Source organism: Acanthisitta chloris, unplaced genomic scaffold (genome assembly GCF_000695815.1).
Source record: "Acanthisitta chloris isolate BGI_N310 unplaced genomic scaffold, ASM69581v1 scaffold24739, whole genome shotgun sequence".
Taxonomy (NCBI): Eukaryota; Metazoa; Chordata; class Aves; order Passeriformes; family Acanthisittidae; genus Acanthisitta; species Acanthisitta chloris.
This window is the reverse complement of record NW_008691204.1, coordinates 1-13,528: the sequence shown is the minus strand read 5'-3', so window position 1 is coordinate 13,528 and position 13,528 is coordinate 1. Positions and strand designations below refer to the sequence as shown.

The 13,528-nt window shown below is 41.4% G+C and overlaps 1 protein-coding gene across 1 annotated transcript; it reads left to right on the top strand.

Moving 5' to 3' along the window:
- Window positions 1–285: 285 nt before the first annotated feature.
- Window positions 286–12,082, top strand: TUBGCP5 (tubulin, gamma complex associated protein 5; the record flags this gene model as incomplete). The annotated part of the gene is made up of 15 exons (XM_009082155.1): window positions 286–450; window positions 813–902; window positions 1,622–1,715; window positions 2,021–2,267; window positions 2,392–2,594; window positions 3,301–3,416; window positions 4,714–4,979; window positions 6,104–6,302; window positions 7,959–8,147; window positions 8,703–8,885; window positions 9,138–9,222; window positions 9,327–9,447; window positions 10,400–10,578; window positions 11,307–11,432; window positions 11,990–12,082. Coding segments are annotated over 15 exons (2,356 nt in total), but the record flags the coding sequence as incomplete, so codon positions are not given.
- Window positions 12,083–13,528: the final 1,446 nt, after the last annotated feature.

Genomic DNA, 13,528 nt, shown 5'->3' with positions numbered 1-13,528 from the left:
GATGGATACTCTGATAGCTTTATGTCTTTCTTATATTGTGGTGTCCAAAACTGCTTGCAAGACTCGAGGTGAGGCTGCACCAGTGCAGAGTAGAGCTTACTTTTTGAGACTTTTGAAATGTTCAGGAGATGTGGCATTTCTGTGTAAATGAATTTGTGCAGTGGCATTGTATCTAGGAGTGCACTAAAGTGTAAATAGTTGTAAATTGTAACTCATTTGATGAGCTCTGTGTTTCTGCAGCTGAGCAGAGAGGCCTATTAATAACCTCTTCCTGTGTTTTGGAAGCATTTCCTGCACAAATGAGAATACCTTCCTGCCTGCTGTGTTTTCAGTGGGTGAGCCCGACGCTCGCAGCTGGCTGGAGCAGCACGTGGTGCCTCAGTACTGGACAGGAAGAGCTCCTCGCTTTTCACACAGTTTGCACTTGCACTCCAACCTGGCTGCAGTCTGGTGAGAAAGCACTGTCACTTACGGATTCCTTGCTGCCATACAATGCTAAATACTGACTTTTTCAAGCATCTTTACTGTTGGAAGCCTAGGGATTTTCCTGTGAGGGTGGTGAGACCCTGTCCCAGGTTGCCCAGGGAGGCTGTGGCTGCCCCAGCCCTGGCAGTGTTCACAGCCAGGCTGGATGAGCCTTGGTCTAGTGGGGAGATGTCCCTGCCCATGGCAGGGGTTGGGACTAGATGATCTGTAAGGTCCATTCCAGCCCTTAAATTCTGTGATTCTACGATTATTGCTTTATTCTTATTTTCGGGTGATTCAGCTGTTATTTCAGCCATTTAATTGTCTTTATTTTGTTTTTATCCAAGGGACCACCACTTGTACACCAGTGATCCTTTGTATGTGCCAGAGGAGAGAACACTAGTCACGGAAACTCAGGCTATACGGGAAACTCTTTGGTAAGAAAGCATCCAAAGCTTGCATTTCAGCTTCCAGTTTGCCTCTCAAGGAAATGAGATCTGTCTTTGAAGATTTGTCTGAAGAAAGAATTATTACTGAGCTTTTAGTTTGTGCTGTTTCTGACAGTAAAGATACTGCTTATGTGTGTTAACCATTCACATTTGAGGCAGTGGAACAGGTTGCCCAGAGGAGCTGTGGCTGCCCCATCCCTGGGAGTGTTCAAGGCCAGGCAGGATGGAGCTCTGAGCAGCCTGCTCTAGTGGAAGGTGTCCCTGCCCGTGGCAGAGGGGTTGGAACTAGATGATCTTTCAGGTCCCTCCTAGCCCAGGCCATTCTGTGGTTCACAGAGAAGAAGGTGCCCTACTACTTCTTGTTTGCATCAATTCTTCAAGTTGAATTGTTAAGAGGAACCAACTTGTTCTTGTCCTGCCCCTGTAGACTTTTAATACAGTGTCCAATTTTAGAAAGGTTTGAGTCATCCTATAGCTGAAAATTATCTCAACTGGAAAGAAAATTTAGGTGATGTTTATTGGATGCCAATGTATTCTTGTTCTTGTTCTAGCAACAACAGTGTGCCAATAGCATTGTGCCTGATCTGTGGTCTGTTAACTTGAAGAAAATAAACTCCTAGGCAAGGGAGAGCTGATTCCTTTATTAATTACATAATTACGAGTCCATTAAGGGGGACGATTACTACTCTTTTCTGTTTCTTTTCAAGGCTACTTTCAGGAGTGAAAAAGCTTTTTATATTTCAGCTGAATGATGGAAAAGTGACTGTGCGGAATGATATAATTTTAACTCATTTAACCCACGTAAGTTGTGTCTGAATCTCAGCTGTGTATATATGTCATTAGAAAGATGCAATTTGGAGATATAGGAAATTAAACTACTTGTGGAAAAATCACATTTATACAGTTGTGTCTTTTGTCTAAATTAAGAGCATCTGGCATAATAAAACTGGGTGTGCTGTTCCTGTGTCTGAGAATGTGATGTAGCAATAGAGATGGCAGAGTTTTGTAAAGTTTTAATTCCTAAAGATAATGTTGTAATTCAGTTTTTCGGCTTTATAGAATAGAATTTGTATTAGCTGATTCTAAAATGTGGGGTTTTTTTCTAGAATTGCCTGAGGTCTGTGTTGGAGCAGATAGCAGCATATGGCCAAGTTGTGTTCAGGCTGCAGAAGTTCATTGATGAGGTGATGGGACACAGCCCAGAAAACATGGTGCACGGAACAGTTTCCACTCCAAAGAAGACTACTGAAGCCCCGTTCAGAACCTACCAAGCTTTCATGTGGGCTTTGTATAAATATTTCATCAGCTTTAAAGAAGAGCTCACTGAAATGGAAAAATGCATAATCAACAAAGGTACAGTGCAAGGGAAGTTTGGCAGGAGGGAAACACACAAATTGATAACACCGACAACATTTGATTTTCTGTTGGATACTATTTTTAAACATCTTGGTTGTTCTTTTGGTTTGTTTTTTTTCAGATAAAACAGTCACACTTTCAATAGTGATAGATAAGTTGTCTCCCAGACTGGCGCAGCTGAAGGTTCTTCATAAGGTTTTCAGCACAGGAGTAGCAGAAGTGCCTCCTGACACGAGAAATGTCGTACGAGCATCTCATCTGCTTAACACTCTGTACAAATCTATCCTTGAACATGACAGTGTTGGAGAGGCATCTGAGCAAACGGTAGGGAACATGGTTCCTTCCTTAACTGAACAGCACCCTGGAAAATGTACTGACTGAAGTTTCTTTATGGTGGCAGAGTACACTAGCCACCAGCTGCAGAGGTCTGAGGACAAGGGTGAGAGCCATAATGCAGTAACATCAACAGGAGTTTGATCAGCCTGGACAAAATCAGGTTTCTGAGATCAGCAGCAGTGTGATTTTTAGGACTGAGGGGAGGAACTGTGGGGAGTAAGAGGCCAGGAAGCTGTTCTGAAAGAGGGAGCTTTGAAAAGCTTTGCCTCCTTCTGTTTCTACAGCTGCATAATTCAGTTAATGCTGAAATGTAGGGGTTGGGATTTTATAGTAACCTGTTGATTGTACTGCTGAAAATGTAATCCATGTCATTATGTCCTTCTTTTTTTCCTGTTTTCTGTTATAAAAGTAGTGTGTTTTATGACTATCCCTTACTGTTTAAGAGATATTAAAGTGAGAAAAAATGCTGTTTGGGTCTGATTGTGATGACAAAAGTAACAAGTGGAAGCATGCACAGTGTAGGCTCCCATTAAAACTGCTAAGGCTATAATTTATAGTTGTACACTTGATCTTTAAAAATCCTTCAGTGTAGTTATGTGTACCTTATAAAATATCATTGCACAGTTCAGAGGTTAGACTTTGCCATGTTGTATAAAAACATTTGGCTAATTTTGCCTTTTTCCTTTGAATTCAGGTGTCCCTTCTGTTTTCTCTCTGGGTTGAAACTGTGAGGCCATACTTACAGACAGTGGATGAGTGGATAGTCCATGGTAATTTGTTTGATCCTGCAAAGGAATTTATCATTCAGAGGTAGGAATGCTGATAGAGACACACAAAACGTTGTGCAGGTAACCCTGTTGTAGAACCTAGAAAGCAAAGGGTGACAGTAAAGGTAGGTTTTCACGTTTGTTATTTTGCTTAAGAATTAATTTCTTAATCAGACTTTTATAACTTATCTTGAACTTCCTGTTAGGGAAATTACAGTAGACAATTACAATTACAGTAGCAGGTAGAGTTCTAGAATAGAAATCAATTGTTTTGGTTGTTTCCATCTACAGGAAGAAATGAGCAGGCTGACTCAGAGTGTGCTGACTTTTTGAAAAGCAATTCACCATTTTTCCAAACCAAGATACTTGCAAAAATTGCAAAATTTACTTTTAAATTCCTATACTAATCTGTAGTTATTCTGAATCAAATGCTATTTAGAATTCAAGTACTCATTGCTACCGACTTGTATTACAAGTTCAGCCAATGTCTTGGGTTACTTGCACACTAAACTTTGAGCTGTTTATTTTTCTTCTGGTCCTGTTTTTGACAGCTTGGAGTGGAAAGTGAATATAGAAATTAGAGTTCTGGCTTGTAATTACAAACCCCTTTTCCCCTATCTGCCGAAGTTAATTGAACCTCTGTCTGCTAAGACGTGTTGAAGTGAGCATGAGGAAAACAGCTCTAGTATGAATGTAATAAATCCTTAGCAGCTGAGATATTTGACATCCTTATTAAGTCTTACTTGACTTCCCTTTTGGTTTTACAGTTGTGTTTTCAGTGCTACCAACAGGGCTGATTTCAACTTGTATTTATAGCTGTGATTCATTTTAATTATCTACTTTAGGTTGTTTTTCATCTGCCTTCAAAGACCAAACTGTATCTGATGTAAACAACACAAAAGACCAAAGTGAACTACAAATTGAGCTGTAGCTACTCTAGAATTTTTCAGCTTTCCCAGTAGTATTTGCTTCAATTTTGGGTTTTAAATAAATCTGCAAGTCAGTCACTCATCATTTTGACATTAAGTGTGCAAGTCACAGTGAATAGCAAACTTCTGGCAAATTTGTCATTACTTCTCTTGCTTTGTTTGGGGAGTTTATTTGGTGGTTCAGTTGTTTTATCCCCTGTGAGCTGATTGTTTATCCTGCCAAAGCTGTCATCCTTTTCAGAGTGTCTTGATAGTTTGTGATAGGAGTGAGTTAATTTTGTGTAGTTTGGAAGTGCTTTGTGACTGTTCCAAGAGACAGGCAAAGCCTAGCAAAAAATGATACACATCTTCTCGTAATGAAGTTTCATCTTTTGTAAAGAGAAATACTCAGGAGCTTCTACTTCTTCACAGAAACAAAAACGTTCCAGTTAATCACCGAGATTTTTGGTATGCTACCTACACATTGTACAGCGTGTCGGAAAAAACGGAGAACGAGGAGAAGATGAGTGACAATGCCAGTGCCAGCTCTGGCAGTGATCAGGCCCCTTCGAGCAGGCAGCACACCATGGTCTCTTTCCTGAAACCTGTGCTAAAGCAGATTATCATGGCTGGAAAATCCATGCAGCTGCTGAAGAACCTGCAGTGCAGAGAGTCTCCGCAGCGCGCGGCGTCGAGGGGTGAGTGCCAGGGCTGTCAGCCCTCCTGGTGACCCTGACACCTGGCTGCAGAGTGATGCACTCTGTGCTGAGTGCCACATGGTTTGCAGCTTCAGGTTTGGTGGAGAACACTCTTCCAGTGCAAACAACTGAAAAGAGCAAAAGGAGTAAACATTGAGTGTTTCCTTTTCTTTTTACTGTGTTAAATTTTTCTTGAACTTGTTTTCATGTACTTGCAGAACAAATGCTGTTACGAGACAAAACAAGGTATTAGGTTCTTAATAGTAAAGCTGGATTTTTTTTTTTTATTAAATAGTTGTTTTCCATTACTAAGTGGTTCAGTAATTCTGAGGTAGCATGTGGAATTTCTATTTTAAAAACGTTTTCTTGTAAGTACATGAAAGATGTTTGGATATCTAGGATACTTTCCTTAGAATCATAGAATGTTGAGGGTTGGAAAGGACCTTAAAGATCACCTGATCCCAACCCCTCCTGCCACCTCTCCCCCTATACTGTGTTGTTCAAGGCCTTGTCCAGCCCAACCCTGAGCACTGCCAGGGCTGGGGCAGCCAGAGTCTCCCTGGGCAGCCTGGGCCACGGTCTCACCACCAGAACAGGGAAAGCTTCTGCCTGAATATCTTGAGTGATTACAAAACACAGTAGAACACTGTACCCAGTGGGGATTACAGTGAGGGGTTGTTTTTATTATTTTTTTTAATTTTACTTGTAAGGAAACAAATTTTTTTGTGTGGCTTTTTGTTGATATTTAGAAGTCGAGATAGTTACATTATTTTGGAGACTCAGTGTATTTCCCCCTTTGGTGTGAAAACATCATCTATTCCAGTGAAAACTGAAGGGTTGCTTGCAGGTGCTAAGAATTAACTGCCATTGCACCTGAAGTAGGAAGTTCTTTCCAAGTCTCAGAAATGTCTCCTGTTCCAGACACTCATTCATCAATCCATTCAAACATATGCCTGACCTGAGGCATTGGCCTAGTCCTACCATTTGAACTGTGTCTGAGGGGTCTTTTGTTTCTGAATTTAGTGTCTGAAACGTCATCGTGTTAGGCTCTGGAGTTGTTCTTTTAGCTCAGGTGCTGTTTTGTCTTGGACCAAGAGCTTACCCCGGGCTGTTTCCCCATGCAGACGCTGAGAGGAAGAGTTTGTACACACTGTTCCTGGAGTCGGTGCAGTGCCGACTGCGGCGCGGGGAGGAGTCTCCCCCAGGCAGCATCACCGAGCAGCAGGCCACGAAGCAGAGCCTGATAAAGATGCAGTCTATAGCAGAGAGGCACTTGGAACTGGATGATGTCCATGACCCACTGCTGGCTATCAATTTTGCCAGGTAAAGGAATAATCTTCCTGCTGTGTTACTGAGAGGGATGTTCTGCCTGGTGACGTTTGCTGCACCACGTCTTCATTGCTGCTGCTGCTGCAAACAAGAGGCACAGAATAAAAAGGAGCACCAGTGATCAGTGATAGGAGCTAAACACACACTCCTCTTGTGCTTAGTTAAACAGTGAAAAAAATTCACCGATTGAAGCCCTGGAGAAGTGTTAAATGGATTGGAAATTAGCAGGAAAGACAAATGCTGGAAATCTTACTTACTTTGTGACTACACATGAGAAAACAGCTATTTATGTTTTTCCTAAACACTGATTGTCCATTTGCATATTTTCATTTCAGTCCTAGGAGCAGCTTATTTAAAAAAATCATATTTGATAGTAGATAAGACTCTATTCCTTCCCTTGTTCGTTAGGACTGTTCCGTTTGCCAAACTGTTACATTAATTGAATGTCTGACTCACCCAGTCTATCAAGGCAATAGCTGCTATGAGCCAAGCTGCTCTTCCAGTGGGTTCAGCTCACAAGCAGCTTTCTACAGAATATTATAATAGTTTGATCCTTTCTGTGAAAAATAATTAAACTTACCAAATGTAGGTGATAGTCTCTCCTCATCATATAGTCTTACAGGTAGTATATAGGGACCCCATATTTGAGATCCCTCAAACCAGTTCTTCATGTCTGGAGTGGTTTTTGTTTGGTTTGTTGTTTTGTGCTTGTTGGTCTAATTTTTATTTGCTTCCTTTAATTTTTCTTTCCTGGGAAGTTCATCTAACTGCTGTATATGCACAATGTAGTTTTAAAAGCTCCTATGAAAATGGATTTGTTTATGAAGCTGTACAGCGTTTGAACTTGATGCTGTGGCTCAGAGTTATCCCTTATGCAATTATGTGATTATGGAATGCTGTCCATTTGATATCCTTACGTGTGGTGATACATGAACAGTATGATGGATCACATAACAGGCTTGATATGTACTATAGCTGTGAATCAGTTTTTATTACTCCTGCACCATATATCTTAGAACCATTGAATCTGTACAGCGTTTGAACTTGATGCTGTGGCTCAGAGTTATCCCTTATGCAATTATGTGATTATGGAATGCTGTCCATTTGATATCCTTACGTGTGGTGATACATGAACAGTATGATGGATCACATAACAGGCTTGATATGTACTATAGCTGTGAATCAGTTTTTATTACTCCTGCACCATATATCTTAGAACCATTGAATCATCAGGGCTGGAGGACTAAGATCATATCATCGAGTCCAACCATTAACCTGTCCCTGCTGGAACTCTAAACCCTAACCCAGATCCTCCAGTGCCACATCAGACACCTCTGAAACACCTCCAGGGATGGTGACTGCACCACCTCCCTGGGCAATATCCCAGTGCTGAACACCACAACAGGGAAAACATTTCTCCTCACATCTAATCTGGCTCTGCCCTGGCTCAGCTCAAGGCCATTCCCTCTCTCCTCTCCCTCAGCCCTGGCAGGACACACATCCCACACCTCTCCAGCCCTGGCAGGGAGTTGGAGAGCTGCTTGGAGCGGAGGATCCCATTTGGATTAAAATCTTTGGTGATATGACATTTTTTTGTGCATTGTATGAATAATGGCACTTCTTCTCTGAGTACTTTGTTTTATTTTGAAGATTGTATTTGGAACAGAGTGACTTTCACGAGAAGTTTACTGGTGGGGATGTGTGTGTGGATAGATCCTCAGAATCCGTGACCTGCCAGACTTTTGAACTGACATTGAGGTCTTGTCTTTATCCACACATAGACAAGCAATACTTGGAATGCTGTGGCAATCTGATGCAAACTTTGAAGAAGGATTATAGGTAAGAGAGTAGATTTGTTTTCCCCTAACTTATTTTTAATTACCTGTAGTATGCCATCACTAAAAGAAGCAAATTTATGGTGTGTTTCTGCTCCCAACTTGATAACCAACAATAAAATCATTAAGAAGGAAAGTGGGATCTAACATGACAGACTCTTGGGTGGAAACTTGGTTTATCTAAATCAACAGCAAAGCTATCTCTTGTTTCAAACAGTACTTTTAACAGCATTGTCATTCTAAGTTCTTCGTGGGGAGAGGCACAGGATTTCCCAACTCTTAAGCTGTTTCTGAGAATGACCTGTAAGATAGCTGAATGCCATGGGCACTTCCAGTGAAGTTAGTGGGTCTGTTCAGGCTGACAGGGCAAAATGCCATGGTTATCCTGTCCTACCTGAATGGGTGTGAAAGGTCTCTGAGGGTTAAACAAAGAGCTCACTGTGGACTTGGTTACGTTTGTGTTCAATACTGAGCTCTAAGATTTTTGCTTCTGTAACAGTTGTGTTTGAGTTCACTGGTATGATGAGGCTAAGGAAATGTTCTGTTTGTTCCTGTTTAGGCTTGTAGAATATTTACAGGCAATGAGAAACTTTTTCCTGCTCGAAGCTGGAGATACCATGTATGACTTCTATACATCTATTTTTGACAAAATTCGAGAAAAGGAGACTTGGCAGAATGTTGCTTTCTTAAATGTCCAACTGCAAGAAGCAGTTGGGCAACGCTATCCTGAGGACAGCACGAGGTAAGGTGCAAAACACACTCGAGTTATGTTTCTTTCACACTTACCTGTATTGATGTACTTAACTTGCACAGCACAGTACTAATTATTGTGTACTTAGTAAGTTATTCTGTTTTAATGAGGTTTTGAGCTGTTGTTGTCTTTGCTCTCCAAGTCCTCCAGATTAAATCAGACAGTTGGCACTGAGAAGTAAGAAACTTTATTAAAAAGAGAAACTAACTACTAATTTAGAACATCTCTTGTTTCCTTGCATAGGTTGTCTATATCATTTGAAAGTGTTGATACAGCAAAGAAGAAACTCCCTGTCCACACCTTAGATGGTTTGACACTGAGCTACAAGGTAGGGAGTTAATATTGCTGTAGTTCTTAACTCTGGAACAAATTTGAAATGTCATATTGAAGTGACTTACATTTTCTGTCTTGATTATCTTCTCCTCTTCTTAGGTTCCTTGGCCTGTGGATATAGTTATAAGCTTAGAGTGCCAAAAAATTTACAATCAAGTTTTTCTGCTCTTACTGCAAATCAAGTGGGCCAAGTACAGTCTAGATGTTTTACGATTCGATGGTAAGATACTTCTTCAATGAGAGACACTCCATAAGCTTGTTATGTGCTCTGGGGGTATCAACAGCCTCGTGCTTTGTGCAGGAAGTGACGTAGATAGAGATCTGGTTCGTTCTGTAAGATACTGATCTCTGTTAGCGTCACAAAGTAGATGAATTAAGCAGGGCATGTTCTTCCTTTCAGCCTTAGGGACAGTCCTAGTCCTGGGTTCCCTTTGGCTCTTTGATTCAAGTCTAGTCAGTTGTGTTGGAGACTTGTTGCTTGGTTCTACAGACCTTGCAGTTTGAAGAGCTGTCTGCCACACCCTAATGTTTTGCTTCATATATAGTCCAAGTTTTTATGAGTAATACCTTGGAGACAAGAAAACAAGATGAAAAGAATACACCATTTGAGACTGAAACAGTCACATCATTAGGAATGCATAGTCCAAGCTGCACTTTAAATATTTGGGAATTATAGAAAGCAGTTTCTTAGTATTTCTTTCACCAGGTTGATTTATACTCTTCCTCTCTCATGTTAAGTGGACGCAGAATTAATGTCTTAGAAAAATAAATGAGAAAGTTGATGGATTGATCTATGTTTTGAACATCAGTTAAGTAATTATCTTCCTAAAAGTATGTGCTTTTCTGCTGTTTAAACCTTATGGGTATGACTTTGTGCTTAAGTCTTTTCTCCTGGGTGGAGATAGTATGCACATTTATTTTTAATGTGGGGGTTTTATCCTTTCACATAATCTTTAGCTCTTAAATTTTCCATTCTAGTATTTATCAAACTGCATTGTACAGATCCTGTCAAAGTGTTGAGTGTGTTGTTGCATAACATCTGATAGATCAGTAGTGTGTGCAGAATAATAAGAAACAACAAATTTCAGTTTTAAGAAACATTTTAGCTCCTGTTTGTCTCCATAAACACTTCAATATAACACTCTTGCAATAGTCTTGCTCTTTCTTTTCAGAACTAGTCTCTGCTGCAGAAAACCCACAAGTTAAGGAAGGAGCTTTGTTAGAACAAGGAACACTTCCTCTCTTTGGACCACAAACAGAAAGTATAAAACAACAAATACATCGCATGTTCCTCCTGAGAGTGAAACTCATGCATTTTGTTAACAGCCTGCACAACTACATCATGACTAGGGTTTGTCTTGTATCACCATTTCTTTTATATTAAGGACTTGTAACTGGAGATGCAGTATTATTTTCCTTTAAAACGTTAGAATAAGAGTTTGCCTTTTATTTTTTAATGTCCTTTTTGCAAAATGATTGTGAGCTAGACATGATTCAGCTTTAACTTGGTGGGTTTAAATCAGTTTAGAAGTTCTACATACATAGGAGTTATCTTTGGATATTACTAGTTGTTTCTGACTGTTTCTCCCAGTGCTAGAGGACTGGAGCACAGTCATGTAAAAAGAGGTTTTTGTAAGCTGTTACTCTCCTAAGAGCTTTTATGCTTACAAAAGTGTTGCTGCAGATATTTTAGTTAAGCAGAATCTTCTCAGAAATCTCTAGTACACAGTGTGTACATGACTTCTGAAATGTAAAGGCAGTGCCTGTAGATTCATATCTGCTCAGCTTTTGCCTTTTTTGGTCTTTAATAAAACTAGTCTGTTCCAGATCAGCTCCTCCAGGAACAATCTGTCTGCCCTTCTGTAGTGGCAGGATTCCTATTTGTATGAGGAATGGTGTGTAATTATGAGAAGAGCTTGACATTTTTGCTGTTGGTGGTAATTTGGAGACTGAGCCTTAAATTTGAGAGAGAGGAGTGAATAAATCATGCAACTTTAGGCTCTTAAAAGATAAATTGGAAGAAAGTCATAATCACTTGTGTGCAACACTGAATTTAATGACTGTGGTTGTCTTTTTAAGATTCTTCACAGTACTGGCTTGGAGTTTCAGCATCAAGTAGAAGAAGCCAAAGATTTAGATCAATTGATAAAGATTCATTACAGATACCTCTCTACAATCCATGATCGATGCTTGCTGAGAGAAAAGGTGGGTAAAAATTGGTATGTTGTGTTTAGCAGGACTAGAAAAGAGTTTAGTGCTATTTCTGCTGTGTGTTTTGCAGGTCACACACACTTGAGAAGTGGCAGCTTTTGCAGGGTTAACACTGAGATCCAGTTTCCCCTGCTGGGCTCACTTCAGTTCTCTCAAGCAGAGAAGATAAAATGAAGTCCTTTATATTGGATTTTACATGACTCATTTGTTTCTGAGACTTGGGAGGTTTTGAACAAGCTGAGGCTTAGTAATGTGAGGAGGGTTATACATAGTGCTATGGCAGGAAATGGAGGTACTTGGAGTGTTGTGGCCTTTTCTCCCACACACTGTGTGTGCACAGTCCTCGTGGAAGCACTCAGACATGAAACCAGTTGGAGAACAAATGTGTTTCATATCTTAAATTTGGAAGAACCACACAGTACTTAGGAGATTCTTTTTACAGGTCAGATTAAATGGCATGCGATAGCTTTGTGTGGCAGTGTCATTGTGAAAATTGTTATGATTTACGATGTATTTCTGACTTACTCCTTGTGTTTTAATTGTTATTTTAGGTGAGCTTTGTGAAAGAAGCTATAATGAAGGTGTTAAATTTAGTCCTGATGTTTGCAGACCGTTGGCAGGCTGGTCTGGGGGCTTGGAAGTAAGTGTACATACCTACAGTTCTACATGGTTATAATTTCACAGCTCTGAGTGTGATTTCTGTGCCCAGAACTGCACACAGCACACTGGGTGAGGCCACACCAATGCTGAGTCAAGAGAGATAATCCCCTTTGACCTGGTGGTGGTGGTTGGATGCACCCCAGGATGGGCCTTGCCCTCCTGAGTGCCCAGGCTGCTGCTGAGTCCTGCAGAGCTGCTGCCAACCAGCACCCCCAGGTCCCTCCCTGCAGGGCTGCTCCTCTCCCCACTTACACCCGTGTTTGTGTGAAGGATGGTGGATGATACGGGCAGGGCTGTGTGCAGCCCTCAGGGTTGGTGTGTGGTCCTGAAGCCAGCTGGTGTGCACTGGCTCACCTCCATATTTTGAGGACTAATTCTCTTTGGCACAGATGCTACTTAGGACTTGGATTCCACTCTCCTGTGGCATTAGGAAGTTGCTATTTTTGGAGTGCTTTTCTCATTCAAAGTGTCAGAAATAATTTGTGAGATCAAGACTGAAACTCTGGTTGTGTGCTTTTGGATAAAACAGGCAAAAGTCATAGCTGATGTAGCTTCATCTATATCCTCTTGTGAGAGTGGAGAAAGGAGAGAAGTAACTGATGTGACCTATGTCTTCTTCCTTGAGTGGTGAGCACTAGCTGACAAGAGTCCAAAGTGAAATCCAAGAGATGGTTGATAGTAAAACAGTGTAGGTGTGTACCCATTTTACTGGCAGTGTAGGTTTACCCCAGGAGTCCTGAAGCAATAGGAGAGGTGGCTCTGTATGTCAGAGTCTCTTGGCTCTGTGGAGCTTGAGGTCAGTAACAACGAGGTTGATTGACTGTGGGTCAGAATCGGGGGAAGGCCAACAACTCCACACATCTTGGTGGAGTCTGTTACAGACCACCCAGTCAGGATGATAAGGGTGATGATTTACTCTGCAGGCAGCTGGTGGAGGGCTCAAAATCACCAGCCCTTGTTCCTGTGGGTGACTTTAACCTGCCAGATGACTGCTGGGAATTTAATACAGCAGAGAAAAGACAGTCCAAGAGGTTCCTCGAGTGCATAGAGGGTCATTTTCTACTCCAGCTGGTGGATGAGCCTAGCAGGGGTGAGGCCCTGTTAGACCTGTTGTTCACAAACAGAGAAGGTCTGGTGGGAGGTGTGGTGGTTGGAGGCTGTTTGGGGCACAGAGACCATGAAATTATAGAGTTCTTGATACTCAGGGATGCAGGAAGGGCCATCAATAAAACTTCTACCCTGGACTTCTGAAGAGCAGACTTTGGCCTGCTCAAAGCTTTGGTTCAAAGTGTGGAAACAGCCCTTGGAAACAAAGGGGTCCAGGAGGGATGGACATACTTGAAGAAGGAAGTACTGAAGGCAGGAGCAGCTGTCCCTGTGCCAGAAGGTGAGCAGTGGGGAAAGGACTGGCCTGGCTGAACAGGGAGACT